Here is a 24,999-nt window from a genome sequence, read left to right as displayed (position 1 = left end):
ATTTTGTATTTTAAACTAAATAAATATGTATAATTTGTAGGTACAGAGGGTATTATAGTGTCACAGGGTTATTGCAAAGTGCCTGACTTAATTGTCCAAGTGTGACGGATAGGGGGAAGAAACTGTTCCTGTGTGTGGTGGTTTTGGTGTAAAAGATGTCACCATGAATAAGAATAAGAATAAGAATAAGAATAAGAATAAGAAATACCTCATTAATCCCGAGGGACATTTAAGTGTCACAACAGGACCATCCAGCACACAACAATAGAATAAAATAAAATAGTTATATTTAAATAGAAAAGGTTGTTATTATACATCGTGCAGTAATTATACATGGAGTGTATAATAAAATGAGAGTTGTGAGATAGATAAAAATATACATATATAGTTATTATCCGTTGTGCAAGTCATTTGTCACTATTTTCTGTCATTTTACAGACAAAACGATGAATTTATTAATCAAGAAAATAATCAGCGGATTAATCGACAATGGAAATAATTGTTAGTTGTAGCTTTAATGTGCTTGTGGTGTATTTTTTTATTTTTTTATTTTTTTTTGTTTTCATTGCCTGTAAGTGCTGAAATCACCCGGCAGAGGGGCTTGTTGTGTTTCCCTGCCAACGACGTTTGGTGACGTATCATTCTCAGGCCGGGTAGGACCCCAGCAACAACACTGCGAGCGGTTCAACCTATGAAGATCGGGCTTTACAATCGCCATCCATCCTTTGAATAGACTACATTTTGTGGAAATATATCACTGTCACTGAGCAGAAGGTACACTAAGTCGTTGAATCGGTGAGTTATGGGTGTCTTTGGATGTGTTAAATATCCGTTTTTTGCCTGTCTTCTCCACTGCCCAGTTTTTATTGTTGCTTTGTTCTGGGCAGCAGCCATTTTTAATCGCCTTGTCCTACATTCCCATCGCTGTCTTCAGACCGCTCTGAAAATGTTAGCATTGGGTTCGAGTGTTTTTACATAGAGATTTTCACACACACAAAATAGTGTGTTTCGTAATGTCAAGCACAAATGTGAATGCACAAAAAATCCCCGGCCTGTCATGGTTGTTTCCGAAACACTAACGCTAGACTGGAAGTTTTACGGCCGTTAGTCGCTAGTTTCCGAACAAGCTGCGACTGCGTTAACGGTCTTAGCTAGCCCATGCTAAGTTGGAGCATTTGGTTGTGTTTCCAGTTATTCTTGCGTGCTATATTTAATAAACAGCGAATCAGGTATTTCTCTGTACCCTAACAGTGTAGTGTGTGGTAATTATAATGATATAAAGCTTCAACAGTAGCACTTGATGTTTACTAGCATCTTTTTACTAGTGGTGGCAGGCAACTGCACCTAGGTCCTTCTTGTAGTTTGTGTTGTTAGGTTAAAATTTAAGATAATATTGGTTAGTCTCTACAGTCTGCTGTCTGACCAAGACAGTTTTTTGAGGCTTTATCTTACTAGTTGATATAGCTTGTGTTTTTGTTGTCGTTCAAGTCGTTTGACCGGTGTCAGTTTCATGTGCTGAAATTAGCATTAGCTAACGTTAGCTTACAGTGACTAACGACACCTTCAATTCCACCTAACAAGAGACTCAGACGTTATTCTGCGGTAGGAGAATTTATGTTATAGTAGCAGTATATCAATTTTCACTAATTCTATTATCTTCGTTTGGTTATCTGATGCAAATGGCGTTTAAATGTAGTTAAACAGTCAAGACATTTGTGTCGTTAGCTAGCTAGCTGTCATAGCGTTAGCCTTTATATTTAAATGTGTAATTCGGTGGCCATTGTAAGGAAAAAAAATCCAGGGCTTTTCTGAAAGGGCATGATCTGTTTTAGTACATAATTAACGTTAAATCGACCCCTTGATGGATGGATATTTTTCTTCAGAAGTTCCGGTATAACGCCTATGCGGAGCTTTGGTCGAGCGGCCTCCGATACGTTATGGATTGTCTGGTATTCAGCTTAAACGACGACGATTTAACGTTATTTGCATACGTTTGTATACTAAATATTTAAAAACATAAGCTGTGCATTGTTGGCGCCTACCTAATGTTACACAATCACCCCCAAAAAGAAAATCTAGCCCATTTTCTTAGTGTCTTGTGTCTCACAGTGCTAGACTCAACATCTCTCCACATAACGTTACATTGTTTTGATACATGTATTAAGCAATCGCTTTGAAATGTGAGAGCAAGTAGCCATCATCGAAAATGTTCAACCGTAAAAACAGCTTTGGTCATGAAACATTATCACAACATTAAACCGGGAAAACACATGCTGGGGTGTGAACTTCATCTGATTTGTTTTGTCAGAACCATTTGATTGAAAATGAAAATAAATCTCTCTGCTTATGTGTTGCAAGTTGGTAGATTTTGTGGGACTATTATTAGTAGACATCTTTTCTGCCTCTACTTCACTACTGTGGTAGATTTAAGTATATCTTAAGCTAACTAACCAATTTGGAAATCCCCCCCAATTTGAAATATTTCATCCAGGACCGAATATATTTAGGTTTCCTTTAACATTAAAAGATAGATCAAGGTATCAACTTTAATGGTTTGCAGTGTATTTGATGTTTTTTCATTTACAGTGTCTTGTTCAATTTTGTTTATCCACTTGTCACCATCAACTATTTTGATTTTTGATTATTGGTTTTATTTGTTTTAAAGGAGAAATGCCAAACATTTCCTGGTTGCAGCTTCAAAAATTTGAGGATTTTCAGCTTTTATGTGTCTTACATGATAGTTAACTGAATATCTTTTACTACATATTTGTTTTGGACCGTTGATCAGACAAAACAAGACATTTAATGAAATCACCTTTAGCTCTAAGAAATGTTAAGTCATTTTTCACTATTTTCTGACCTTTTTATCAACAAAACAGTTAAACAATAAGTTGAGAAAATAATAAGCAGATTAATCGATAATGAAAATAACCATTACTTGCAGCCCTAATAAGCACATACTTTAAATAAGCTTAAGCTTACTGAAACATGTGGTCTAAGTCAAAGCCATTTCTTCAGACATTGCACCAGTTCTATGTAGTAGTTCTACAGTAAAGGAAGAATAGATGGAAATGGGGTTTCAACAAAGAATGAGAAGGGATTCTTGGCATGGCAACATCATGATGCTTACTTCCTGCCAACCATGACTTGGTCTATGGTGGTTAATTTGGGGCAGAATTAAGTGTAAAACACATCAGATGATTACTCATTTAAAAGAGACATTTGGGCCAAATCATATGAAAAGGTGAAATGCTTTTTATAAGATCAAGGTGTGACCGAGGGCACTGACATACAAGGCTAGCACAGACAAAGGGCGACTGATGCGTCGCCTCACATTGGCTTAAATTGTTTTGTTAAAAGTTGCACATGAACACATTACAAAAGCCATAGACAGCAGCCATCTGACTGCCAGCATACATGAACATTTTGCTCCTGTGTAATGACGTTATCAGTTGGTCTGTGTTCCTGATTCAAAAAACTAATCACTGAGTGACAAACAAAACAAAATATTCAGCCACATTTACATCAGTGTGAATAAGTTGACTGGACCATTTTATAAAGTTCTGATTTGCTTTGCTTTTTATTAGCTGTGCACTTGTGTTGCCAGACCATCAAATGTACATTCCTGATAGATGGTGTTGGGCAAGCCACTTGGAAAGTGTAGTGAGCTAAGCTACCAGTTGCTCTACATTAAATTAAACCCCACTACATTGAATGTATCACTCAGAGAAATGTAGCAAGCTAAGCTACAGCAACATGGCAAAAGTAGTTTGCTATATCAAAGTTACTTTTATATTTTTTTATTTTATATGATTGGCAGTTTAAAAGTGGTATTTTTATTAGGCCCACTCTGTACTAGTAGCTGTATATACATACATTTCAAGTAAATAATTTTGACTTATCACCATACTTTTGTTTTGTAGAAACTTGCATTTTTGTACCCTCTGCTAGTCAATGTTAAAAACAATAAAAGTAATATTTCAGCGTAATCGGAACCTTTTTTCTGTCCCCCCCCATCTCTTCTCTCCTATATGTATTTGTTTTAGTTTGTATTTAGCAAGTAGTCAAGTGGCCACTTGTGTGACATATATCCAGTTACTGTCACAGTCACAGTACCTGCTTAGACTGCAAGAGTGTTGAGGTGTATCAGAGCTTACTGGGTCATTGTTGATTAATAAGAACCTCCAGTCACTTACGCAAATACAAATACTGTAAATGGCACAACCGAGCTCAGTTGGAGTGTAGGGGTATTACAGTCACAATCAAATACAGTAAAAGAAACTCACATTCAGGAGCTGAGAGGAGAAATACAAAGCAATTAAATCTCAAGTTATCTAGAAGCAGGTAGGTTTAATTTAGGCTACTTAAAAGAGACATAATACAATATCATTTTCAATAGTTTCTGTGTGATAACATTTTTAAGAAGGGAGCATATTTCTCAAAATCTTTGATAATGAATATGATATTTAATATTTATCCTGACAGTGTCAGATATGCAATATTAGTCTTATCAGTCCCATCAAGAAGAACAGATTACTTGTTAATATTTGGTGATAACCATCTGTTGAGATTCTGCCATAACTTCATGTTTGGATAGTAATATTCATATTCACACTAAATCCAACTTATAAACTCTAACTTCTTCTTGTCGGTTATTGTCTGTCCTAAAATCAGCCTATAGGCGCACTCCTGCCAACAATACACCTTGGTGAATCGTGTGGTACACTTGGGTCTGAATATCTCTTCAAAGCGGTAGTAGCAGAAGTGTGTAACAGTGTGGGTTAAGTGTAGTGTGTGTTGGTATATTTCAAACGTAGGACACGCCTGCTTGCTACCTGACAGTACGTGCACTTCATTGTGCTAAAGATGCAAGTGTGGGTGTTGAAACAGACCCAGTAGAGACATCGTAGGCATCAGCCCAAAGATTGGTTCGTGATGTCACCGTCATACGGAAGTGCTTCTGTTGGCTACACATACAGGTCGGTGTATGGCGGTGGCATCACGTACTGAGTGTTCGCTAGCACCCTGTTTGATCAATAAAAGAGCTTTGCTACTGAAAAGCTATTTGATTCAGAAAACAGCCACGCTACCACCATGCTACTGAGAAATGTAGTTAAACGAGTAATGCTGCTACTTGTAGTGAGGCTACTGCCCAACACTGCTGGTAGCTTACGTTGCAATGCAAACACTATTTCTGTTGTTTCCCTGACCATCGTTGTGATGAAAGATAAAATTGCTGCCGTGATAACTGTGATAACATAACTTTTTAGAGTATTGCTATGCAGTGTTTTGGCATCTGGTATGCCTAGAAACTCGATCTGTAACAATCTCTTCCTCAAACTTACTGATTCTTATTTTGTCTTACTGATACTTGAAACAAGCCTCCACCAGCGCAGCGCCAGTGTTTCCCCTCCCATTTCCTTGGAGGGGCAGCCCGCCTCGCCAATGGGACTTTCCGCCCCTCCTGAAATAAACAGATTAAAACAAATGTATCCTCTACTACCAGAATAGTGGAAGTGCGATAGACTCGAACATGACAGGCTTGCACCGAAACCTATTGTTAATATTTATTTACTTAATTTATGTGCACTTGTTTCATTTCAGCTCAGTGTAGAGAAAAACAGCGAACAGCCACCTTGGTGCACACGTTAATGACGACACTGTCAACACCACATATCCGTGACAGGCCTGCCCTGCGACCACACTGGTAGTTTGGGGGGCCTACCACCTCCCCTGAAAAAAAGTCCTAGGGTAAAAACTCAGCGCCTTGCATTGTTTTAATTCAGGGCTGTTTTCAGGCTAAAAGCCTACTAACCCACTGCATTGCCACAGATTCACATTGGTCACTTTTAAGGGCAGACTCTACTCAATAGTGCTGCACACCTGGCACAAACCATGGGCCATGCTGAGCCACAGACATCAAATGTAGTCTAGCAGTACCAAACGGCTGACTGTCGGCTTGATGTGTCAGGGCCTACACGCCACATCAATGGAAAAAGCTGCAAGTTGGAAAAACTATTAAACACAAGGGAGAAGTAGAAAGATTAGTAGTGTAAATTAAGCATTTAATACAGCCTGATATGCAACTGTACCGTTTTTGATGTTCCCGGTCGTCTTCATAATCCCTGCAATCTGCCGGGGACATCGAACTGCTGAAATTCAAATTGTGCAGGGTACAATTAATCTTATTTTTAGCTTCACATCTTCAATTCAAAATACATATTTAATCAGTGTTTCAGTTATTGCTGATTTAGATTGTCAGTTTGTATGCACGAGTTCACAAAGAAAGGCTGTTTACAGATCTGAATTGAAACGTGGTGGATTTTCTGGTCAACGTTGAATAAATAAATAAATATCTATTTCACCATGGTAAAGAATGTGAGGTAAATTTATGGATAGCTTTCCAGCCTCACACCTTAAAGGTTAAATATTTTTTCCTCCTGGTGGCCTGCACTAAGTGGAAATTTCCTCTCTTTTTTTCTTTTTTCTTTGTAGAATCAGAAGGCACTGGGAAGAGGCGCAAAGAAAAATTTCCATACTCGATGACATTACATCGCAATGTCCGATCGTTTGGGGCAAATAACCAAGTCCAAGGATGGGAAAAGCAAGTATTCCTCACTCAGCCTATTTGACAAGTACAAGGGAAAATCAATAGAAACTCAGAAAAACACAGGTAAGTTTATTGTTTGATACTTACTTTCTTTATGTCTTTGTTACCCTGTTTCAATCCCTTTTTAAATCTCACTCCTCTTACTTCATCTGCCCGCATGTTTTCTTCCAGTAGTTCCGCGACATGGCTTGCAGAGTCTTGGCAAAGTGGCCACAGCCCGGCGCATGCCCCCACCTGCTCACCTGCCGAGCTTGAAGTCTGAAAACAAAGGAAACGATCCCAACGTGATTATTGTGCCCAAAGACGGTACAGGATGGGCGAACAAGCAGGAACAACCCGATCAAAAGAGGTAAGGGGAGAAAGGTTGACATCTACATTTAAACACTTCATCAAAGTGCAGGTAAAAAGTGAGCAACAAGTACATTTTAGCTTTTTATTGATTTATGTTTTTATGCAATACACTGGTATTCAACCAGCCTCTAATCTGTGGTTTTCAAATGTGAAGATATAAGGCTTTCAAGCATTAAAGACAAAAGTTAACTGTACTGGGTGCAATGGAGAGGTGCAAAATAGAAGTCCAATGTCAACTTTGAACAAACACTTTAATCCTTTTCAGAGGGTAGAATAAGGGTAAGATAAAATAAAGCTCTGATCTTTTTAATAATTAGCTTTTTTTGCAAAGATATTAGCTTATGATTAAAGGTACTTGCTACATTCACACCTGCTTAGAGGTCCAGTCTATTAATCCAGGTCAGACCAGAGTCTTGTGTCTGTTTCTTTGCTCTTGCCATGTATCAAGTAATAGTACTTATAGTACTAACTTCCACAAAACTCTTCTTCACCTTTTCTCTTTATAGTTCTATTGCATCAATACCACAGCTGCCGGAGTTGCCGCCGCAGCTGGCTTTACAGAAATCTGTCTCCAATCTTCAGAAGCCCTCACCGATAGCCAACCAAGAGGTGTGTATGTGTATTTTAACCATCATAAAGATGGCGTTTAAACATCTGTCACTTATTTTCAGAAGAAAACTCAAACTGCAGTTTTATCCCTAAATAAATGGCCTTAACAAATTGCTGTTCAATCCTAGCTTTAGTAGTATGTTTGTTACTTTTTGACATGTGTCAGCCATTCAACCATGTCTCAGTTTCTATTCAATAGTCTCAACTGTATTAACAACCAGTCGTAGAGCAACACCCTTTACCAAACAAGTGGATACACAGTATTTTATCAGATTAAATACAAAGAGGATGATAGCCACTCCTCTTTTCTGTTTCAGTGTATCACTTGTGTTTCAGTGTAGCTAACAGAGAGATGTTAAAGATTGAGTTGGTAGTTGACATTTTAACCACATCCTCTTCCCTGACTTTGTAATTAACACCATTTTTGGTTGTTTTAAAAGCTGCAGCATCTTTATTTAATGTACTAAGGTGAAACAGTGTTGATACAGTTGATAACTCTCTATGTGTCAGAAGTCAGGTAATGAGAGTAGTCAATATGAACACTCGGGGAAAAGGTCAGAGAGACCTAATGCAGCTATTAGACGGTAACCTTGTTTTTCTGCATTTCCACAGAACACAAACACAGGTGGACCAAAGCAATGGGCCCAGCTAAATGGAAAGGCACTAGAGCAAGATGGTGAGTCATCTCAGATTTACCTATAACGCTTTTAAAATCAAATAAAATGCTAATAGTGAATAATATGCATTACAGATTGTGACACCTATATGTCTTTGCCAATTGGTATGACATTATTCTGTTTACACAAGTCAGACAAACATCTTTCTTTATACCACTTGTTTCCATGACAACATCAGGTTCAAGGGCCTCAAACCGACTTCAGCCCTTCTCTCACGAGGAATTTCCCACGCTGAAGGCAGCTGGAGAACAGGACAGGGCTGGCAAGGAAAGAAGCGGCTTCGATCCGTCGTATGGGCCCGGACCAAGCCTCCGCCCCCAGAGTAAGTTTCGTCCTTGCTTCCCAACTCACGGGAATTGGCTGGCAAGCTCATAGATAAGCTAATGTCTCCTGGAAAGCAAATGATTAAATTGGCAGCAAAATGTTTGACTGTCTGAAACCAGCGATACTGTTGAAACACACCATTGATAAACCAAAAGAAACAAATTCCAACAAAGGGAGCAGTTTACTGAGACATACAACAGACATACTGACATATTTGTCATTAAAGTGTACTGACTCACAGCCGCCACCCTCACTGGTTTGACCATTGGCCTTAGTGGAATAAAATGACTGGGTGGTGGTTCTTTTCAATTTCATATTTTGTCAATTTGTTCATTGCTATTTCTAAAATCTCCCTCTCCCTATTTCAAGATGTGACGAGCTGGAGGGAAGGTGGTGGCAGGAACCTTCAGCCCTCGTCCCTGACCCTCGGCCTGCCAGCAGATCCTGAGGGTAAACTCACTGCCCTGGGTGAGACTGGCACCCCTCCAGCCTCATCTCACCCCACCTCTGCCACTGGCACCACCTCTTCTAGTGTAGTGACGGCTCAGTCACCAGGCCTTGACCCCAAAGAGCCTTCCCTGCGACCCGCCCAGCCTGTCCGCAGAACAACCGTCCCTACTGCCCTGCAGTACCAGCTTCACCACACTTCGACTGCTGTTTACCATGACATGTTGCCCGCGTTTGTAAGTAATATATGACATTTATGATTTTTCAGGCTATAAGAAAGAGTCAAAAACTAATATCTAATGGTTTTATTTGTACAAAGTCAGCTTGTAGGTATAGTAAAATAATTTTGTTGGCTAAATGTATTTCTGCAATGAAATCATTGTTTCATCCTGCTGTTTTCAGATGTGCTCTAAAGAGACACGTGAGGCCCCAGGCACAGACCATGTCCCTACCACCGTAGCAGCACCAGCCCGATTTGATAGCAAACCCACTTTTAGACAGAGCTACGCCAAACCTGAACTTGTCAAGTAAGTACATTCACAATGTGAGAGCATTTATCCACTAATTCAACAGTTTGACACACAGGTTTGTGACTCCTGGCATTTGCTAATTTGTGTTTTTACCATATCTGATGTAGTGGTGATGTGAGAAGAGAGAACCGCTTTGTCCGCGCTCCACCTCGACTCTCTTCTCAGCCCATCCGCAGGCCTGGTGACAGGCCGCAACGCCCAGCTATCATTAATCCAGAGGACCTGAAGGATCTGGATGAGCTTGACAATGACTGCGAGGATGGATGGGCTGGTCAGTATTTCTTAAACTTGTTTAATTGTCTTCAGTCCTCTTTTACAGTACGGCTATGTTGGAGCCGACTGTGTAATGTTGGTTTTTCACTCATTCGCTTGTGGCATATCCCAGCCTCTGCATTTTCACTACCACCATAATTTGTGCATGAAGTACTCAGGGTTCGTACGGGTGCTGGAATCATTGATAATGCTTGAATTTTAATTAGGTATTTTCAAGGTTTAAAAAGTGCTTGGATTTTGACTAAAGTGCTTGAAATTGTAATTGCTTTACTGTCGTAGTAAATCACTGGGTCAGTGACACATTTTGAAACCTGAAACTTTGTTGTTTTCCTTTTAATTTGTCTCCCTTCTGTAGAATGCTCTCACTAACCAAAATTTTGGTTGTTTATAGCACAATAACATCTGATTTAATGTGATGAAGTGAAATAATCATTTTGAGTGTGTGTGATATATATATGTCCCATCACTTCCCACTGATGCTGACTAGTATTTTTTTGTTTTTTCAGGGCTCCATGAGGAAGTTGATTATAGTGAGAAGCTCAAGTTCAGTGATGATGAAGAGGAACACTCCAGTGATAAAAACAAGATGTGGTGAGATCTCTTTTCTCATAGCTCATTGCTGCTGCTCTAAATGAGCTCACAGTCTTTTTACGGTGAAAATGCATACTGTCCCAATGTTATCATCATTTAAAGGTCTCTTGGTTTCATACTTTTTTTTTTTTTTTTTTTTTTTTTTTTTTTTTTTTTAGGACTGAATGGGAGAGGGAGAGAGAGAACCACCGTGATGGCCAGTCCTCCCTGAGTTCAGGTGAGGTAACTTACCCCCAGGAGGGTCCTGAGGAGAGTTATTCTTACCAACATCACCAACATGAGCCTCCCAGGAAGACCAACGGCAGATACCTCTCTACGGACACCCAGGTAAACACAATGTGCTGTGTTTTTTCAACTGTCATTATCCTCTTTTGAGATTACTTATCTAAGATTAACTCATTATGATGATATTCACAGTTAAAACATACCTTGTCCTCTAATCGCTCTGTGTGCAGGATAAGGCAACACTACCAAGCATATGAATAGCAATATGCCTTCACACACCCTCAAGTGAGACTGTCATTGTGAATTGGGACAGATGACCTTGCAGTTACCATAGTGATATGTCTCTGACGACTTTTGCAAGGCTTTGTGAAAAAGATGTGACAGACAAAATGGAAATGGCTCTATTCTTTTGGCCAGTTTTGATTGGTCAGACCAATTCTCTAAAATAAACTACGAGCAGACTTGCACATTTAGGCCTACATACTTAATATTCTTTCACTAAACAATTATTTGAGTCTTTTAAGACTGCTATGTATGACCTAGCAGACAAACTAATTTTGGGTATCTTTACAACCTGGTTGCCTAAGGTGCACACTGTGTAGAGTTTGAATTTAACCTGGGACCATGGTTGCTTGTCGTTCTTCCCCCTTTTTCCCCATGTTTCAATAATTTAAAGGAATACAACATCTTTGAAATCTGTTTGCTAAAAGGCAAACAAATTGAACTATCTAGATTTTTCTGACTTTAATTAAAATAGAGAAGAAATGGATTACAGTATGTTTTGTCATCGAAAAGTATGAATGCTGTGGAGAACTATGCAACCACCTCCAGCATTCACACTTTTAGAAAGGGTAAATCCTTTTGAGTTACACACACTGATAAAAATAAAATGCATATAACAGCAGCCCTCCGTCATGAAATCTTCTGTTCCACCTCTAGCTCCAGCAGAAAAACCAAGGTGAGCCACTGACTGACCAGGAAGATCACCAGCGCCAGTCTCAGACTCAGGCTCCAGCTAGGGCAAAGTATGTGTCACCAGAGCTGTCAGAAGCTGTTGAGAGGGCCCGCAGACGGCGGGAGGAAGAGGAGCGGCGTGCCCGGGAGGAACGGCTGGCTGCCTGTGCTGAAAAACTCAAAAAGCTGGATGAGAAATTTGGAAAGACTGAAAGGCAGATGTCAAGGACAGAGGAAGGCCAGAAAGATGGCGAGGTCAAAGAAGTCCCTTTGTCTCCAAATAGGGAACAGAGTAAAGCCCACCATGAGAACTGGCAATACAGCACAAAAGGTAAGAAACTGTGTAGACTTCCATACAGTTAGACTTAATTGTTTCATATTAACTATTAGGAATATTGGAGGTTTAAACAAGAAATTCTTAGCATGTTTTGTGATGAAATGATTTCTAGATGGAAGTGAGTGTCCCCCAGACAACTCGCCTGGCCATAGTTACCATGAGGAACCTGGCTTCTCCACCTACCGTGGCAGCGGGGAGGATGGCCAGGAGCCCTCCTCCCCTTCTGAAGACTACAGTGGACGTCACCCCTCCAAACCCATCCCACCTCGCTTTCAGAAACAGCCACAGCACCAGCAGCAGGTGACTGCCAGCTGATGCCCCTTGTAACCAATAAAGTCTTAATCCCAGACTAATGCATCAATGTGTTAGCGGCTGCTTTGTGAGAAGAGGGCTTTAAAGAGGTCAAACAGACGCAGGGATATTTTTAGGTTGCAGGTCATCAACATGAAATGCAGTCAGCCTTGTGTTGTTTTTTTCCTTGTTAGGAGCTTTTTCAGCCAATATTGTTCGGTTATCTTTAGAAAATAGGCGCGTGGATTCATACATCTTTTTAAATTGCAAAGTATGAAGTTTCAACATTTCACACGGACATTATAATGCTGAGTTCTTCTGAATTTTTCACTCATGCTGTCACAGCATGTAAGTTAGATTTAGTTGAATCTTGAGGGAGTTAGTCAAGCATTCATAGGCATTATTCATGGATGACATTTTTACATGTCACAGAAGAAAAAGCACAGGTGTAAATAATTCAATTTATGATGCCTGAATTTTATTAACTGCTTTGGTTTCAGGATCCTACTTTAGAAGTCCTTTTTTACACAGAACAAGGATTGGAGTTTGTTCACCATCTCTTACCAGTGTGTTTGTTGCATCCGTTCTACAGGAACAAGTATACAAGATGCAACACTGGCAGCAGTCAGGCCATCCTGCTCCCTCTGGTTCAAGCCACACCCAGCGGGGCTACTATCCCCCACATGTCCTCGGGTTTGACCCTCGCTGGATGATGATGCCGCCTTTCATGGATCCCCGCATGGCCCAAGGGCGATCTCCTGTGGATTACTACCCTGGTGCTGTCCACTCTTCCGGTGAGCACCAACTCAAGAAAATACGTTCATACTTATGCATCTGAAATCGAACTTTCCTCAGATTTTCTATCATAGAAAAACACTGCAATTTGAGCACTGTGATTGTTTTCAGCAGGAATGATGAAACCCATGATGCATCAAGACCACTTGAACAGTCCTGGTTCTGATGAGGGATGTCATCCCAACCTGCACCAGGAGAGAAGAGCCCCTTCCACTGAGCCTTATCCCATGTGGAACCAAGATGGCTACCCTTTGCGCAGCTTCACTCCACCTTACCAGAGACAGCATGAAAGCTCTGAAAGTGGCCAGCCAGATGATAGGTCAGTTATTGTGTTTAAAAACTTTAGAGCCTGTGAATCTTGCCACTCTTAAATGAAGGAATCCTCTCGTATTTTGATTAAAATCCCTGAGTCCTTGTCTGTTTTTGTCATTCTTCATCTTTTTTGTGTCTTCTTTTATCCACAGAAGTGATATGGCCTGCTCCCAACAGGACTCCTATGAAGAGAAGCCCAGTGAGTGCTTGTCCCACCCTCAAGATGATCTCCCCCATCATGCCTACCAGAGCCGAGGTACAGACAGAGAACACCATGACCAAGGGTTGCTGACCACTGCTCAGAGCCACTCCCAACACCATGCAGATAGTGAATACCCAAAACAAGACTCTAGAGACAAGCATCTGAAAGATGGCCCTGAATCTCATGATGAGACCTTAGATGGCTCCAAGGACAATTGGAAAAGAGATGGAGGCCAGAAACAAGATGGAGGACTCAATAATGCTCAAAGCCAGTGGTCTGACCCCAGTTCATGTTCCAGTAGTAGTGTTGGCCAGCCATCTGAGACCAGTGGGCGCACCTTGACTCGCAGAACTGGGCCTATCAAGAAACCAGTTCTCAAGGCTCTTAAAGTGGAAGACAAGGAGAATGAGAAGCCTAAGCCTGAGCCTGAGGAGAAGCCTGTCCCCTACCGCCTGGAGAAAGAAGTCCTTACTAATGTTTATGACTTGAAGAAAGACAACCAGCCTGCCAGCAACAGGCGTTCAGCTTCACCTGTTGTTGAGAAACAGCCTGAAGAGAGACAGCGTCAGTCACCAGCTCCCACCAAAACAGACAGGCCTCTAAGCACCCAAAGTGATGACTCTCCTAAGGAGAGCGCCTGGGACAATGGCAAGAGCCAGTCACCTAGAGATAACCAGGAAAACCGGGAGCCCCAGGCACCACGGCGCAATAACTGGATCTTCATAGATGAAGAACAGGCCTTTGGTGCAGTCAGAGGAACAGGTAGAGGCCGCAGTCGAGGCTTTAGGGAATTTAGCTCTAGAGGCGGAACCCGTGGTGGCCGAGGTGGAGACAATCTCAGAGGGGCTTATAACAACAATAACAACAGTGGCACTCAGCGGCCAGGCAGAGGACGAGCACCACCAAGGGACCTTGTCAAGGTGGAGGAGTTCCAGAGGGGCAAGCCCCGGAGGCGTAATGTCAGTGAGACATTGAGTGAAGCCTCTGAGTATGAGGAATTGCCCAAAAGGCGCCGGCAGAAGGGATCTGAAAATGGAGAAGGTTACACAGAATCTGGAGAGGTCCGTAAAGCTGATCGAGATTCTTGGAGATCCAACAAGGTGTACACAGATGACCAGATGACCAATGATGCTAGAGAAAAGGCCAAGGCCAGCAGGGGTCGCATGCTACCTCCTAGACTGAACACCACTGGAAGTTACAGTCGAGGCTTTGGAGGCTCCAGGGATATTTCTACATGGAGGGGCCGTGGCCCCCAGTTTAGTAGCAGTGGTGGTCCCATGCAAGAAAATGGTTACGGTCCTGGAGCTGAGACTATCTACTCCCGCAGACCTCCTGTTGAGCGCGATACTCTCAAATACCCAGCTAAATTCACTGGCTCCTTCATGGAGAATGGCACAGAGGACCGTGAAGGAGAATACTATTTTGACAATGACAACCCTGATAGGCAGGTGTTAAGGAGGCGGCGCCCACCTCGTCAAGACAAGCCTCCACGCTTCCGTCGTCTGCGACAAGAACGGGAACCTGGCTCAAACCAGTGGACAAGTGATGAGTACATAAATGGAGACTTGGCAAACCCCTGGCCTGGTCGTCCCAAAGGCGCTGGGGATGACAACTGGCCCAGCGGCCACTACTCTGGTGGACGCGCAAACCAGCATGGCCAGGCAGAGGAATGGGAGACTGGATCAGACAACAGCGACTTCAGTGACTGGAGGGAGAAGCGAGGTGGAAGTGGGGGGACGGCTACGCAGGGACATGGTGACATTCCCTCAGACTCAGGCCATAGTGAACCAGGCTCTGTTGAGAAAAGGGAACTTTCCAAGAGAAGCTTCTCCAGCCAGAGACCATTGGTGGAACGGCAGAACAGGAAAGGAGAGCCATCCCTGCTGGAAGCGAGCAAGATGACACGTACATCTGATAACCCCCCCACCTCCTCCTCTAACAGGAATGACAGTTGGCAGAATGGAGGGACTACTTGTAAGAGGTGAGGCCAATAGTGGAACATATTTTAACACAAAGGTCATTGTAGTTGCACTGTCCTGTACCCATATTTATTGCTGCTGGGAATGAAGCATCCACAGTACTTGCTGGGGAATTATATTAACACTTCAGTGTATTGTTTCTGGTCTCATTGTTGTGGTTAGAAACAAATAACTTTGTCGTTTTCCTATATTATTTTTACATAAATGTACTTTGGCTTACACTCTCAAAGTGACAGGAATCATCACCTATTTTGTATTATGCTCAATCAATTATTAAAAATATACAAAAGTGAGTGCTTAGACTGCATAGATTGTTCAGTAAGAGATACCTAGCCTTCATTTTACCAGCACTGATTATATTGCCTGCCATTCTGATGGAGTTAAATTCTGGATTACATGCTGAACATGTCTGTTTTTAACTTGTACCAACATTTACACACTTATTTTTTCCAAAGTGGCTGAGGTGCGTGCAATCAGGTGTGGCCTCCAGGGTTCAAATTGGAACACAGCCACACGTCATTCCTGCAAAACCGATCCGACAGTCAACTGCCTGTAGTTTTTGTTCTGTGGATGTTCCTCCATTCTACTCCAATGATAATGGAATAAAAATTTTATTTATAGTTTTCTACTATCCCTGCTAATAAACAAAGTCTGCGGTACTGAGCATGTCTCACTATGCAGCCTGTCCAAGATGCAGGTCATTGGTAGAGATGCACCAATCGACTGGCCATCGATTGAAACTGGCCGGTTTTCAGCTGATTGGCCATGACCTGTGACTGATCAGTCTCAAATTTACATACATACGTCGCGCACACAGCAACATAGAGAGCAACATTACAGCACCATGCATGTTGCACACACAGTGGCAGCTGCAGCACAGACATTACAGCCACACACGCACATCGGTGTGGAAGTTCTTCAATGTGAGTGAAGAAGACACAAAGCTCACAATTTGTAATATCCGTAAGTCCAAAATAAGCTGTGGAGGAACAGCCCTTAAAACATTTGAAACAACTAACTTAATCAGACACTTAAAAATCCATCACCACAGGTGAAAGAAAATCTTTCTTTCTTATTAAATTCTTGTAAAAATCTGAATTGGCCACAAATTGGAATCGGCAGGTCAGACTTAAAAAAATTGGAATCGGCTAAGAAAATTGCGATCGGTGCATCTGTAGTCATTGGCTATTTGAATGAGGGAACATTCTGTTTGTTTTTGTTCTTATACCACTTGTTAACTGTCTTTGCTGGACTAAATTGGCTAACAGAGAGAGCTAAAATGTGTCAACTGCCAAAAAGACAGACTTAAACTGACAACAGGTTTCTCAGAAATTGTGGTGATTTAAGGACTGTTTTATTTATTTGTTTCATATATTTAACATTGGTGTTTTAGCAGTGCCCAGCATACCCAGTTACAACCCCTTTGTCTTTCTTTTTCCTGTTTTCAGCAGGAGCCCAGATGATTCTGGCCCAGTCTACAGCATAGAGCAGCCGGAGGAGAGGGAGCCCAGCGAGCCCTCAGGGAAGAAATTAGACAAGGAGCTGAAGCCAGGATCTGTCAAGGCAGACATAGGCGAACCTCTGTCTCAGTATGAGCTCAGCAGCTATCCAAGTGAGTCAAGTTTTTGATCTGTTCCTTGTTAGAAAGGAAACAAACAATTCAAAAGTTGAACTGGACATCATGTGCTCCAGTCTACATTTTTAGGGCAGACACTAATTGCTTATCTCATTTAAGCCAAAACAGATTATGTGCTTTCAGCAGTCTGCACTTTCTAGCTGTATAAAGACATTTTAACACTGACCATATGCCTGTTTTGTAGTCGAGGGGGATGCAGGGGTACCAGTTTCAAATCCAGATGGATACCAGGATGCCTTGTCCAAAAAGCAAAGACGTCCACAAGAAGATGAGAGGAGGAGGAAGGAACAGGGGGCTGCTGTAAGTTAAACATATGCTCACACCAGATGCTCAGTCATCATGCTGATTGATAGATGAAATGGCTTGATAGGAGAGTATTTAGGTTCTTAAGCCCTTTCTCATTGCCTGTGTTAGGTGCCAGTGAAGAATAGGCCAATCACCTCCAAGATACCACCGCGCTTTGCCAAAAAGCAGGGAAGCATGAGCATTGAACAACCCGAGGAAGCTCTTTCTTCTAACAACCTGGGAACTGAAATCTGGGAGACCAACAGCTCAGGTAATAGACAAATCCAACTTTCTGTCAACGCTTTGTTCTCTGTGCTGTTGTTGGTATTTAGTAGAATCCATCGAGACTCATAGTAACACCATAAATACATAGTTGCTTAATTATTGCACATAGAAGAATTACACTTTCTAATAACTGTTTCTAATGGTGACATTAATTGATCTTTTTGTTATTTTCTAGTGATATAAAGGTGGTGGTAAACTTTATTATATATGCTTACATTAGCTGAAGCTTCTTACGAAAAAACATGCATCCCTAGTTTTAATTTGGCTTTTAGATATGTATGAACATTTTAGGTTTTCAAGGCCAAAGTATGTTTTTGCAAAGACATTTATCAACTTCATAGATGGTTTTAGACCTTTTTAGTGAGTAAAAATTGTATGAAAAAAGATAAATAATTTGTATTCTTATTAATATTTACTGATGGCATTTAATTATCTTTTTCAGCTCTTTCAGTGCAGTCTTCAGGGGGAGACTCGTGGACTAAACAGGTGTCTTACACTGGGAGTGAGCCCAACTCTGAGGTAGTATAGTGCAATTGCTTATTGAAACCTCCACCTAAACAAAATTGTCTGCATTCTGTGTATTTAAATTATTTCTCATCTTTATTTTAACATTTTTCTTCTCTGCCTGATTATTGACCGATAACAAATAAGTTGCAACAATATTGGATAAATTTGAGAAACACAAACAAATTGGTGCCTTCTCTTCTTCTTCGCCAGGACTCTGATGCTGGCCCGGAGCAGAGTAAAGAACAGCACAAGCCAGGACCCATCGGAAATGAACGCTCCCTGAAGCACCGCAAGGGCTCAGAAGGTGTTGATCGGCTGGAAGGTGGCCCCATCACTCCAGTCAATGGTGTGGATCTCCATGTGGACACTGTACTACCTGTGCCCCCCATTGAGTTTGGTGTCAGTGCCAAAGACTCTGATTTCAGCCTACCACCAGGTTCTACCCCAGTGCCTGTGTCCAATCCTGTCAACAAGCTTCAGGATGCTCTTACCACCAATGTGAGTGATGAATGAAGTCTTATCTTATCTTATATCTGTACTTCAGTGATGTCTTTGATATTTAAAAACTAGCTGAATGTATCAAGGATTGGCTTTATAATTGTTTCTGAAAAGAGTAATAAAATGCTTCAAGGTTTGTATTGCTTAAAGAGATAATGACTAGCATTGATTGACCTTGCAGCTTTTTCTCTGTTTTTAAATAGACGGCTCTCAATCAGAGTATCCCCATGCTGCGTTCCAACCACCTGCAGCCTGGCATTAACCTCAACCCCATCTCCTTCCCTAGTGCTGACCTCACTCTCAAGGTATTTGAAATACAATCCCATATACCCTGAACTATAACTGTTCAAACATAACAAATAAGGAACAATTAGTGTTTGTTTATGCAACCCTTTTTTTAATAAGGATAATATAGTGTGAACATAATGGCAAAACAGAATGTGTTATTCCAACATCTATAGCTACTTCAAATTTTTCTTTTTCTTCAGATGGAATCGGCACGCAAGGCGTGGGAGAACTCCCAGTCCCTCCCTGAGCAGGGTTCTCCTGGTGGGGGTGCTTCAGGTGCTCAGCCTCCCTGCAGCGTTGGTTCATCCAGCGGTGTCAGCTACAGTTCTTTTGGAGGGGTTTCCATGCCTCCAATGCCTGTGGCATCAGTAGCACCTTCCATGTCCATGCAAGGTAACGGTGGATTTCTTTTTCTTTTTAATTTGATGCATGCTTAATCTTTGAAAAAAACAAACAAACAACTAACATATGTTGTTCTTTCTTTAGGTAATCATATTCCCCCATTGTATCTGGATGGTCATGTCTTTCCTAGCCAGCCACGTCTGGTACCACCCAACATGACCCAGCAGCAGACCTACCAACAGGTAGACACACACACATACAGACAAGGCTGTCAGTTTATTTGTGTGTTTCTGCAAAATTGTCATTATGTTACATTTGTTCGTCTATTCAGGCGGCCGCAGCCCAGCAGATTCCCATCTCTTTACACACGTCTCTTCAGGCTCAGGCTCAGCTGGGTCTTCGGGGAGGTCTACCTGTTTCTCAGTCCCAAGAGATGTTCAACTCTATTCCCCCCTTCAGGTACTGACTGGCACCTCAATTTCTCATGGCTCCGTTAGTTTGCCTCACTTTGGTCATTATTATTTGTTTCATATATGTGGCACACAGATCAGACTTGTTTGTAGTTGACTGTTTCCCCCCCACTCATTCTGTTGTCTTCCTCCTTTCAGGTCCCAGGTTTACATGCACCCCAACCTGTCACAGCCCAGCCCCATGGTGCTGTCGGGCGGAGCCCCCCTCAAGGGGCCCTACTCGGCTTTCCCTGGCATGCAGCCCTCAGACATGGTCAAGCCCCAGTCCGGGTCACACTACCAGCCAATGAACGGCAGCCAGCAGCTAGTTTACGACAGCCAGATGAACCAGGGTCCTGGTATGGGATCTTCTCAGTTAATGGACTCTCAACTCATCCAGGTTAGTGGATTGCAGCGTCCCAGATATCTGAGAGATTTTCTTTTTCTTGTACATAGCATTCCTGTTCACCCAGCAAGTATAAGTCTGTTAATAGTATAATCTCGCCATCATTGGACTTTTACCATAAAAAGTATTTGTTTTCTCTAGGTGACCATGCCTCTACCTGGCTCTCAGCTGCGCTATGGCTCAGCTCAGCAACACCTCATACTCCCCCAGTCCATCCAGCTGCAGCAGGGACAGAACTTGTCAGTAGGAGCCCCACGCCGAATGCTGCCACCTGGCTCCCAGTCTGCTGTCATGACAGGCCGAGAGGTGTGACTTATTCATCTTTTTTATGTTACTCAACCAAAAACTGTTCGGTTTAGACATTAGTGCTACACCAATCATACTAATGAAAATTAGCACTACATCATCCTTTATGTCTACTGACAGTGTTGCTCTCATTGCTCCTTTCTAAGGGCTCGCAGATGGAAATGAAAGGCTTCCAGTTCTCTGAAAAGCCCAATCATTCCCCAGGCATATCTGGAGGGTCCTACAGGTGAGTGAAAATGTCAAGTGCAAAAAATCTAAGTTAAATGTGTAGAACTGTACAGTATGTACCAGTTTACTGTTCTGTCAACAAGTAAGAAATGTGCTCCACAATGCATGTTGTAAAATCATTATTTTCTCTCCCCTCTCCTCGTCAGGCCTGGGTCTGCCAGCCCTAGTGGGAAGCCCTCTGGTCCTGGGGGCCCTGTAGGCCCTCTGCCTACACACTTCACTCAACAGGTATTCATTTTTCACTCATAAACGTTAAGATCTATTTAGTTTAAAAGTTAACCAGGGCATTTGTACACTTGGACCAATTGGAGCTGTTTTCCAGCACCCAAGGCTGTAGGGTTTGGTATGTTTGCGAAAGTGTGAAAGCTGTAGTCAAAAAGTTCTCTCTGGTCAATCTCAAAACAATTGTCCAGGGTTCACTTTTAGCGAGCTCCGATCACTCAAAATGTAATAACATGGCATGAGTGGTTGACATTAACATTTGCATCACCAGTCACTGTACAGTTGGAATCTCATATACAAAATAAGGTTTTTATAATAACATGCACTGTTGCAATTGAAGGAACAAACCGGAGACTAAACTCAAGCATTTGGACCAAGTCTGAAAATGCCCTAACACATTTAATGCCAGCATGCTAACTATTTGTATTTTCATTTATTTTCCCTTATCTACTTTGCCCCCTCCACCTCCCCCTCCCCTCCCGTGACCAACAGGTCCCACCTGCTCAGGGCAGCATGGTGATGCACATGCGGCCCCCCACCACTGGCCCTTTCCCCAACCCCATCCAGAGACCAGTCATGCAGGTCAACAAGCCTGTCATCATCCGCCCCCCCCCTTACCCCAACCCCGTCCGTGACCCTTCCCACTCCACCCCTCCCTCGGCCCCTGAGCCCCCTGTCAAAGGGCCAGAGGATGGCATGAAGGTGAGCCACCCCCTGTAAATATAGGTAATTTAATTTAATCCATTTTCTTTCTCTCAATTTGCATTGATTTTATGTATTTTTAAGTGTGTCCCTTTTGACTTTTAAGTATACCGTTATAGTAAGAGTTGTTGATAGGATACATTTTAGTGCTGTAATTCTATAGTGTTGATAGTAATATTGATAACTTCACTGTACTATGAAAATATTTAATCTGAGCATTATTTTCTATGTGGTAACAGTAATGATTTTTGTATTCTTAAATATAATCAAATATACATAAAGGGTCACACATTTTTGCATAAACTAATGCTAATAATCAACTTTCATAAATGTAAAGCTTGCCAGGCGCTGTTGTTGGTTTTAGTAATGTTGCCCCCTTTTTTTGTGCAGAGTAAAACCATGCGAGACGTGCGCAAGGCAGTGGGTGAGGGCAAGACACCATCCGGGGGCATGACCAGCAAACTCCAGGAGCCCCTTCCCTCCACGGGCCAAGCCAAACCAGCACGCACTGGAGCCATCAAACCGCAGGCTGTCAAAGTGGAGGAGGGCAAGGCATAACAATGGACCTTAAAATCCTCATCACCACCCAGCCTACCAACACAAAGCCCCTTGACCAATGTCTGAGCCAAAGGCACCAAGGCAAGGGGCATACATGCAGACATCATAATGAATTACCCCTCTTGAACTGTCAGAACTGGACACTTATTATTTCACACCACGTATAGAGATATATAAATATATATAAATATATACATAGACACAAACAGTCTTTTAAGCAGATCTCTTCAAGGTCCTCTTTAATTTATTATTAGTCACTTTTAAGGGGAGAGTGGGTCAAGAGAAAAGATATTTCTGTTTTTTGTGTTTCTCTCCGAAGTTGGAGGGAAAAAAGAAAAATGGCCAACTAAGAAAGACGGTTCATTTTTCATACCATTTTGCCAAACTGTATTTACTCCCTGTTAATGGACTTCAGTCCTTAAGATCAGGCAGACACTTGATACAACTCACTATGAGAAGCGAAGTCTGTTCAAAATTTTTTAAACAAATTTAAAATGCAATGGGGCACTGTTTTTGTCATTTTTTTTGCTGGTAAATAAACGTTCAAGTCATCATCACCCATTCATCCTATTGGTAACGGACTTCTTTTATTAAACGAGAAAAAAAAAATAAAAATCCATAACTCCAATTTGTGGACATCATTGCATGTCAACATGGCAAAAGTGAAGCGCATCACCCCAGAAATGCATCTTCTGGGGTACTTCACCCAGCCCTGTGAACTGTGGCTAAACTGCGTAGATTGGTAGAAATGATTTTTCTTAAAATTCTGTTCTTTGCTTTTACATTCTGTCGCTCGCTCTCTTTCTGTATGTAAAACTGAAACAAAAAGGTGGACATTTTTACCAAAATCATGTTGCTTCCACGGGAACTTCACTGGCATTGATACAGCGTGTGCATGTGACGTGCTGAACGCGTGTAAACTTCCAGGACTCCTACCTAGAACCTAGCAACATTTCACAAAGACTGTACCTTACCTCAGCATTCATAATGCTGCCATCAACTGTGTGGATTTTATCAAACCAAGCTGGCAACAATTTTTTTGGCTCATTGTGAAGTTTGTGGCGGAAAGGGGGGGGGGGGGGGACGGGACAGGAGAAGAAGGGGCTGCATTCGTGATTGCTGTAAAAGAAACCCCCCCCACCCCCCCCCCACCACCACATAATAGCTGATTGAGATGTTTGCTTTCGTATTGCTTTGTTTGGGTTGTAATGAATCAAATTGTCTGTTGATGAACCTGTGATGTAAGTGATGATTTGTACATCAACACGGGGCGGTTAGATTTTTTTTTTTTTTTTTTTTTTTTTTTTAAAGCTCCTGAAAGACTTTTCTCTCTAATTCCGTTCAAATCCCACTTAACAGTACGGTGGGGAATTGTTAAAAAACACGACTCATCACCATTTGATAATTCAGCATCTGGTCTCTGAGGTGGCACTAGCAATAAATGCAGCCTAACTATAATCACGATCAGGGTCCAAATAACTATTTTTTTCTGTTTTAGAAGCTAACGATCACAAAGGGGGAGCATTTAGCATTGCTTGTTGAATTAAAATACGACCTTTGCTTAAGCTTTTTTTTTTTTTTTTTTTTTTTTTTTTTTTTTTTTGTGAGCACTGCAGTTCCAGTGGACTACGAAGGACTTTTAAAGTGTTTGTTCTATTTGAAAATGTGAAGCTGTTGGAATCATCATTTTATTTTATTTTTTTTTGTAATGGACACTCATTTTGAAACTCACAATGCCAATGTCATAACTGGTTAAATGTTACTGCTTACTATAACGCTCCATGACACTACAAAATGTTGCGATTTATCTTTATGACAGTGTTTCACTGGTATATATGTATATGCATACTTAACTGTACAGTTGAGCCTTGTCAGTGAGGGGAGGCTTAAACCCACATTTCATTTTAGATATTGTGGCACTATAAAGGATTTAACGTCGGAAAAAAGGTCACTGTGTTCTCAGAATGGACTGCTTTCACCTGTTGATAGGTTTATCAGGCTTGGAGTTGTTTTTGCCTCTTTTTTTTCCCCTTACTGCAAAAGATCTTGATGCTTCTCATCATTGTACCTGCACCAAAATGTTGCCCTGACTTTTTTTGTACTTTTAAGATGCATATTTCATTTTGTCAAGAGGACCAGTGCTTTCTACAGCTGATCCAGCATTCTATTTATCCTACCTGATCTTTATCCTTTCAGATATTTGGTCATTACTCTCCCTTGTTAAAAAAAAAAAAGAGCTTATTGAAAGAAAAGAAATAAAGCAGTTGTGATTTCTTAAATGTACTGTTGATTGTGTATTCTCACTTTGTCATATTAAAACCAAGCATCAAATTCTTGTGAAAGAAATTATGGGGAAATGGTTTCAGTCTTGGGACTGTTATTTGAGGTTTTTTGGGGATATGCCGTGTTCTTACTGGAAGTTGCTTTGATATAGTACTTTATAATCTAGTGGTTTAAGGCTGTTCTGCATATTTTCCCATAAACACTGAATGTTGTGTTTTTTAAATGTTTCACACATACATTTTCCACTCAAAGCCAGAGATCAGCATTTCCTCCAGGAAACATAGGCCTTCCTGCTCTGGAATACATCCTTGGCTTTCCAAAGGAACAGTTTATCAAAGTTTGACCTTGTTGAACTCCATTCATGAGCTTTTATCCAAACGGCAGCTCCTTATGTGAACCGTATCCCATCCTCAATCAAACGCTGACAAAAGACCATCAGTTTTAACAAAAGTATACGCTTGGTTTGCACAAATATTTTTGCTATGCATGGTTACGCC

General features: G+C 41.5%; 1 protein-coding gene across 6 annotated transcripts; it reads left to right on the top strand.

Annotated features, from left to right (window-relative positions):
* Positions 1-620: 620 nt before the first annotated feature.
* Positions 621-24,502, top strand: prrc2b (proline-rich coiled-coil 2B). 6 transcript variants are annotated; one of them, XM_044333076.1, is made up of 31 exons: positions 621-795; positions 6,496-6,673; positions 6,782-6,959; positions 7,468-7,570; positions 8,183-8,246; positions 8,426-8,569; positions 8,941-9,254; positions 9,421-9,545; positions 9,656-9,819; positions 10,328-10,412; positions 10,571-10,739; positions 11,577-11,922; positions 12,041-12,228; positions 12,812-13,013; positions 13,129-13,333; positions 13,479-15,509; positions 16,956-17,119; positions 17,328-17,443; positions 17,558-17,699; positions 18,156-18,232; positions 18,431-18,718; positions 18,922-19,023; positions 19,207-19,399; positions 19,493-19,590; positions 19,680-19,807; positions 19,957-20,197; positions 20,345-20,509; positions 20,656-20,735; positions 20,884-20,965; positions 21,452-21,661; positions 22,052-24,502. In XM_044333076.1, exons 2-31 carry the CDS (start codon positions 6,559-6,561, stop codon positions 22,217-22,219), a joined length of 6,687 nt encoding a protein of 2,228 aa, XP_044189011.1. In that variant the 5' UTR covers positions 621-795; positions 6,496-6,558; the 3' UTR covers positions 22,220-24,502. The 6 variants fall into 6 exon arrangements, with proteins under 6 accessions (XP_044189011.1, XP_044189013.1, XP_044189009.1 ...); XM_044333078.1 differs by having other exon boundaries at positions 13,126-13,333; positions 16,959-17,119; XM_044333074.1 differs by having other exon boundaries at positions 13,126-13,333.
* The last annotated feature ends 497 nt before the right edge of the window (positions 24,503-24,999 follow it).

The sequence above is a fragment of the Thunnus albacares genome, chromosome 18, assembly GCF_914725855.1.
Source record: "Thunnus albacares chromosome 18, fThuAlb1.1, whole genome shotgun sequence".
NCBI lineage: Eukaryota > Metazoa > Chordata > Actinopteri > Scombriformes > Scombridae > Thunnus > Thunnus albacares.
The sequence above is the reverse complement of the archived record's forward strand: the minus strand, read 5'-3'. Positions and strand labels throughout refer to the sequence as shown.

Bases quoted from the DNA above. Each gene is read 5' to 3' on its own strand.
- prrc2b (XM_044333074.1), top strand. From the start codon at position 6,559: ATGTCCGATCGTTTGGGGCAAATAACCAAGTCCAAGGATGGGAAAAGC. The intron at 7,571-8,182 runs GTGTGTATGTGT...GCATTTCCACAG, and splicing joins CACCGATAGCCAACCAAGAG to AACACAAACACAGGTGGACC. The intron at 19,591-19,679 runs GTAGACACACAC...TCGTCTATTCAG, and splicing joins AGCAGCAGACCTACCAACAG to GCGGCCGCAGCCCAGCAGAT.